Source organism: Gadus chalcogrammus, chromosome 7 (genome assembly GCF_026213295.1).
Source record: "Gadus chalcogrammus isolate NIFS_2021 chromosome 7, NIFS_Gcha_1.0, whole genome shotgun sequence".
Taxonomy (NCBI): domain Eukaryota; kingdom Metazoa; phylum Chordata; class Actinopteri; order Gadiformes; family Gadidae; genus Gadus; species Gadus chalcogrammus.
Genome location: NC_079418.1, coordinates 28,834,947 through 28,842,422, shown reverse-complemented (window position 1 = coordinate 28,842,422; position 7,476 = coordinate 28,834,947). Strand labels below are relative to the sequence as shown.

Genomic DNA, 7,476 nt, shown 5'->3' with positions numbered 1-7,476 from the left:
CTGCTGAGACCCCGCAATTCCCTCAAAATGCAATGCAATGCAAGGTTGGTTTTATTTCTAACATTATTCTATAAACAGACATTTAGATGTATAGTCTGTCGTTATAATTGATTTACCTCGGGTGTACTGTAGAGTGGGTAAGACTGTTTTTAATAGCAGGCTAGCATTGCCCGTTGACTTGCGCTAGCCTAGCACGAGCGAACTCTGCAACTAAAAGGACTGAATGAAATGTGTTGAAAACTGTCTCCAGTGATATAGAATACCAATGCTCACTTCGGAATCAGGCCCTATGTCCAAAATTCCGAACTACCCCTTTAAGCATCTGAAAATGCTTAATGTCAACCCCTATATTGTTCCTCATTTGTCTAACAATAATGTTAATTATCAATTTATAACATCTCCTACAACTCCAATACCACAGGTTTAATTTTACTGTAGGAAATTTGTGCTCTGATTGTGATTCTGTATTGCACCACTGGAGGGCGCATTGGTTCCATCTCATTCCCTCTATTTCCCTCTATTGACACATTCATTTCAAACTCACTGCAAAGATACTTTACCACACAAAAGCACATTGTGGTTGTGTTAATTTTGATGACGGTCTGGATAGTCTTAATTATAGTCCAGAAATGGTCAGCTATTAATGCTAATGTCATCAATATGAAGAAACAATGGATACTGTGGTTGTGGTAGGCAGTTAAAAATTGAGTTGAAGAGTAAAAGAAAAGCCTACAGCCCAGTTAACCAGCCTATCTAACATGTATTTAAAGTACAGAGTTAGATACTTTGGCCCTAGCAGCAGCCAATAATCAACAGAGGCAAAAAAATACTTGGCAAAATAAAAATGAGCAACATTTGTTGATGTACTATGAGACAATCCTTACTTTGATTTAAATAAGCAGTATGACTTATGTCCTTTGGTGTGCAAAAAATCATATCCAATGTTTTATTTAGTGGCTGATTGGTTTATTTAAATTAAATATTGATTACATGTATTAAGAGGGGGGACCCATCGGCTGGTGCCTAATGCATACTGTCTCTAACATTACATGTATTGCCCTACAGTCAAAAGGCTAGGTAATTCTTACCATAAACAAAGCTTTAAATGGCATTTTATTGTTATGAAATCATAGAGAATTAAATGAAATAGGCAGACAATTAATACAATAATACTACATCTAATTAGTATTATAGTTGAAAAGCAGTTGTTTATGTTTGTGGGTACACTTTTTGCTTGACAGAATTACGTGGATTTTGGTAGTGGGTAGGCATCGAAGACATTGTGAACAGCGACCTATTGTCTCATATTCTGCGTTCAGTTAGGATATTGCATTTACACCTTTATTTTATTCGGCTTTTTGACTTACGGTTTCTCAATTATTTTACCCTACATTGTTTAAAATCAGTTAACTTCCAGAAACAATCCTGAAAATGTTATGACAAGTGTGAAACTAGCATATTGGGCCATTTCATTCCTAATAAGAGGTGTTGTATCAAGATCGGTCTGATCATTTGATCCCTAAAGCCATAAATCAGACAACTAAGACACCTGGGGAGGGTAATGAGGAGAACGAACATAACAAACCAAATGATCTTGAAAGTGATCATATCTAGTTTCCCACTGAGGCCTTTCATTATCGTGTTCACCAGGGTAGATGACAGACTCAGGCTCAGCTGAATCATGTGCAACAGGACTGTCTTGGAAGCCTTATTGGCTGACACTTTGTCAATGGAGGCGGCCTTGGCCGCCACCATTACTCCCACGTAGGAAAGGATAATTATCAGGCCAACTGACACAAACTCAGCACAGACAAAACCACTCTCAAACTCAGAGAATATTTTCAACTGGAACATGTTGCTCTTACCGCAGGGAACGCCCATGAACTGACCAAAGGGTCTGGAATCAAGAGCCGTTAACATGATAACTCTGATCAACATGTTGGCAATGCTGATGACCCAAACCACGGCAATGGCCCCGTATGTGGTGGGGACCGTGACGATGCTGGCGTACCTCAGAGGGAAACACACAGCCACATATCTCTCCAACGACATCACGGCCAGGCTGAACGGCGATGTGACAGTGGTAATTATGGTCGGTATAAGGACTAGAAGGCACACTAAGCGTGTCATGAACACAAGGCCATAGGCCAGGAGAAGCATCATCTGAGCCAATGCCATCTGTAAGGTTTCAGCCAATAGGAGGTTGTAGAGCAGGAGGTAACGGGAGGTCTCACGGAACACAGGCTTGCTTCTCAGTGTGTACAGCATCACACAGTTTATGTAGAGGAAGATGACGGATGGGATGATAGAGAAGACGACCCGATATCCCTCCAGGTACTCTCCGTTCCCTTCAGAGGGAGAAGAGTTCTGTTGCAGTTGGAATTGGTTCTGCATGGCCTTCTCTCAAATCAGAATGTATCTGAAAGCAGAATGACATTATATACAAAGATTATGTTTAGACAAACACACAGGGACATAACATCCTTGATCAATGTAGGCCTATTTGAAATTATTCTTTTTTTTTAATGTAATCGTGAAAAGCACTTTTTCACCTTGCATCATGTTCGGAGGAAAGTCAACTAAACAAACCCATAATGCAGAATTACCAGAATACCAAAAAGGCTACAACAAAACAATCTCCGAGTTTGAGTGAACTCCTGGTTAAACTCCTGAGGACTCCTGAGTGAAGAGGAGAATGTCTCTTTTATAAATTGTACTGAAATACTTAGAACACCTCTTCATACATCAATTCATACATCATTAAGGACTGGAGCCCCACCCACCAGCATGTCCCTGCTTATGAAATAACAGTGCAACAAAAAATAAAATTCATCGGTCCCTTGACAGGATACCAGGTGACTCAAAATGCAGTGGTAAAAGTTGTCCGTTCACAAATCTTTGATAAAATCAATATCATTCACTTTTTAATTGCCATGTGGTAGTTTTTGTATAAACGTGCTTGGTATTTGCTATGCATTTACTACTGGGACGATTAGATTTTTTTTCGTCATGTTTGTATCTGGATAAATGTTTTTAGTCTAATCCCAACACAAATAAAATGTTCCTTTGAATAAGTAACCATGTATCTTTAAAGGTTCTCCACCAAAGGCTAATCTGTTTGTGACAAAGAAAAACATAATTCTGCTATCAAGCATGGTCTGAGAGCAAGCATAACAACATTATTGCAATCAATTAATAATCTTTCCACCGTAGGCATATGATGGGAAAAAGCAAAGATTTGCGTCTTTTTCTGTCCTGTTCAGTTGGTTCTATTTGGAGTTTGACGCATGGTAATAAAGAAGAACCTATCTACTGTTTGTAAGATTAGCTGGGGTGACTTAATGCATTCTTAATTTCTGCTTAATGGAAGCATTGCTTCATACTGTGTGCACGCTAATACATTTGAAAAGGTCCAATCTGAATTTATTTTGATGTGACGGAGCTGGAAATGAAAAAATACTAGATAAAACTTTTGACATTAAAGTACTATTTCATGTCTTGTCTTAATTTGAGATTCATGACATCGATCCCATATTTTGAACTCAGTTTGTGGTGCCATTGACTCTCGCCTATGTTGTGAACAAATGGAATTCATTAGCTGTGTGTGTTATGGCCATTCTGTCATGGTCTGTCGGTTTCCTTGTCTTGTTTAGGTGTGTTACATGTTTTACTTTGGTATCAGTCTTGTTTCTCCCCATGTCAGGTTTCCCTCCTGTGTGATTACTGCGCCCTCCCCTAATGTGTTTCAGCTGTTACTCGTTGCGTGCCCTGTGTGTGTTTGGTATTTAAGCCCTTGTCTTTCCTTTGCTCCTTGTCTGATCATTTTAGTTTGTGCTGAGTGTGTCCTACCTGTGTTCCCTGCGTCACCCTTGTTCCTTGCCTTTTGAGTTAATAAATTATCCTTTTACCTGAACTGTCTGCGATTGGGTCCTACCTGCCTGCCTGCCACCCGCTAACCGCGACCCATTCAGCGTTCTATGTATGATCAGGACTTTGGATGAGGTTCATGGGGGTATCAGGGACAGTTAGGGCCATCTTTCCCAGAAGTAGTCAAGATACATAGCAGCCTTAGTAATATAGTAAACAAACACAACGATAGACTTTTATATTCCGACAACATAAAAAAATAACTAAGTGTTTTGGTACAATGAAATCCTTTAAAGGCAATATTTTAAATTGCAAAGCCTGTTTGATTGTTTAAAAAGTTTGGCATTTCATTTTGAATGTAATTAATTAAATGTAAATATTTCTAAACATCTCATGCTCCTTTATATACCATTAGTGGTTAACTTGTTCCTACTACACACCTCCATCTCCTTCCATTGGCCGTTGTGTTAAAACCTTTTTGTGATATACTAAAAGGAAACACATTTCATTTGGTTGTCTGTTGTCTGTCTAGTAGACATTTACATCCATTCCCTCAATAACAGAAACACATGTTCAACATGTAAATATTAACTCAAAACCTTTATTTACTGATAAGCAAGCATTGTAACATTCTATATGTTCAAAACGACTTAGAAGGGGACAGGGTTACACAACATGAACATGCAGCCTTACCTCCCAGCAGAGGGTGAAGAAGCTCTAACGCCTTGGGTATAAAAGTTTGAGATGCAGTTTCTAATCAAACATTTCAAGAATGTACTTTCACATGGTTCTTGTTTATCTTAATTAAAGAAGCACCTCAAGGAATGTATTTTGTTTGGATGCAATTGTATGCACTTGACTAACAAAAAAATACAAATACACTAAAATATTCTATAAGAAACAGGAACACATTTTACTGAAGTAAAGGCCTATGTACTTGCTCTTCCTGTCAGATGCATAGAATACAGAGATATAATGGGCCTATAAAGGCCTATGTATAGAATACATAGAATACAGAATACAAGAATAAGATTAGTGTATTCTGAGTTTTGGTTTGAGTTGCTGGAATATGGAGAAGTGAAGTTAAAGCAGTAACTTTAAATTATTTTCTTTATTTTACACCTTTAAAAGCGAAAAATTTGCAGAAAATGTATTAAGTGTAGTATAGTCTACATTTTATGTTGTGTTCCGTAACATAACGAAGGTTACTGTTAGCAGGTGAAAGTTCGCTTATTGATTTATATATTGAGTGTAAGACTTGAATATTTCGCAATTAATTCCTAATCTGAGGTGTCGTATTAAAATCGGTCTGATAATTTGATCCCTCAAGCCGTAAATCAGACAACTAAGACACCTGGGGAGGATGATGAGGCAAACGAACAGAGAAAACCGAAGATGCCTGAAAGTGATCGCATCTACTTTCCCATGTAGGCCTGTAAATATTGTGCTTACCAAGGTAGATGACAGACTCAGGCCCAGCTGAATCATGTGCAACAGGACTGTTTTGGAAGCCTTATTGGCTGACAATCTGTCAGTGGAGGCGGCCTTGGCCGCCACCATCACTCCCACGTAGGAAAGGATAATTATCAGGCCCACCGACACAAACTCAGCACAGACAAAACCACTCTCAAACTCAGAGAATATTTTCAACTGGAATAGGGTGCTCTTAGCGCAGATAATGCCCATGAACTGACCAAAGGGTCTGGCATCAAGAGTCGTTAACATGATAACACTGATCAACATGTTGGCGTAGCTGATGACCCACACCACGGCTATGGCCCCATATGTGGTGGGGACAGTGACGATGCAGGCGTACCTCAGAGGGAGACACACGGCCACATATCTCTCCAACGACATCACGGCCAGGCAGAACGGCGATGTGATAGTGGTAATTATGGTCGGTATAACAACTAGAAGGCACACTAAGCGTGTCATGAACACGAGGCCTACAGCGAGTAGAAACATAATCTGAGCCAATATCATCTGTAAGGTTTCAGCCAATAGGAGGTTGTAGAGCAGGAGGTAACGGGAGGTCTCACGGAACACAGGCTTGCTTCTCAGTGTGTACAGCATCACACAGTTTATGTAGAGGAAGATGACGCATGGGATGAAAGAAACGACAACATTAACTCCCGCCTTATTCTCTCTGTTCCCGTTGGTGGTAGAAGAATTCTGCTGTAGTTGGAAGTCGTTCGGCATGGCCCTATCTGAATTCAGAATGTAGGGAGTTCCCATCTGAAAGCAAAGGGACACAATGTATACAAATATACCGTTTAGACACTCAAAAAGACAAGCACACACAGGGACATAATGTCCATGATCAGGATATTTGGAAGGGTTCTTACTTTTCAAGTAATTGTGTAAAGCAGAAATTCAGATAGTGGTTATTAACCTCCTCTTTCATCATGTTCAGAGGAAGAAACGCTAAAGAAACCCATAATGCGGGAATACCAGTGCATTGAAAAAAGACAAATTGTTCTGTTATAATCCAACTAATACAGAAAAGGAAACCAAACAAGTTAATCAAAATGATAGTTTGGAGTTTGGGGGATAGAAGGATTCAACTTCTGAGGACTGAAGAGGAGAACGTCTCTTTTATATATTGTCCGGAATTATTTAGATCAATTGTTCATCCATCATTTCATCATTCACGATTGACCACACCCCACCATCCTCCACCTGCTCACGAAAGAACAGTGCCACAAAAAAACAAGTGTGTCGTCAGTCTGTTGACAGGATGCATTCACCACGTGCAAAAGCAGATCTGGGACCAACAATGCAGGGTTACAATTTGTCAGTTCACAAATCTTTGACCACATCAATATATTTTACTTCTAATTGCCATGTGGGAGCATTAGTAAACACATGCTTGATATTTGTGCTGAATTTATGCCAAAGGTGTGAGACAATTTGAGTGAAATCATTGTTTAACTCATGTATGCCTTCATGTGCGTATACGGGTGGATGAATGTTTTTGGTCGTACCCTACAGTCTAACCCCAACATAACATTTTCCTGACAGAAAGTCCCAATTCATCTCATGAAGGTTTTCAATCAACAGCAAATCTGTTGGTGACAAAGAAATGGTTAATACTGCTATCAAGCATAGTGTGAAAGTATGCGTATTAACATGATTGTAATCATCTTTCAGCTTTAGGCTAATGATGGGAAAAGGCCAAGATATGGATCTTCTTTGTTGAGATCAGTTGGTTCTGTTTTGAGTTCAACGCATGGTAATAAGGTAGGGCTTATCTACTGTTGGAAAGATTAGCTGCGGTGGCTAAAAAACATTGATAATATCTGGTTCATGGAAGCACTGTTTTACACAGTAACTTTGCTGATTAAATATAAAATGTCAGATCTGAATGGATTTCGACGTGTTGGAGCTGGACATGAAAAACGTATGAGATTAAACCTGCTGCGAAAACAATACACTAATATTTCATTGTCTTGTGTTCATTTGAGAATCATGAAATCGATTCCATATTTTAAACTCAGTTTGTGGTGCCTTTGACTCTCGTCTATGTTGTGAACTAATGGAATTCATTAGCTGTGTGTGTTACGGCAATTCAGCGTTCTATGTGTGATCAGGACTTGGGATGAGGTTCAT

At 39.3% G+C, this 7,476-nt stretch overlaps 1 protein-coding gene across 1 annotated transcript; it reads right to left on the bottom strand.

The window, feature by feature from the left end:
- Positions 1 to 5,097: 5,097 nt before the first annotated feature.
- Positions 5,098 to 6,066, bottom strand: LOC130386117 (odorant receptor 131-2-like). The gene has a single exon (XM_056594896.1). It carries the CDS (start codon positions 6,064 to 6,066, stop codon positions 5,098 to 5,100), a length of 969 nt encoding a protein of 322 aa, XP_056450871.1.
- Between the last annotated feature and the right edge of the window lie 1,410 nt (positions 6,067 to 7,476).

Bases quoted from the DNA above. Each gene is read 5' to 3' on its own strand.
- LOC130386117 (XM_056594896.1), bottom strand. From the start codon at position 6,066: ATGCCGAACGACTTCCAACTACAGCAGAATTCTTCTACCACCAACGGG.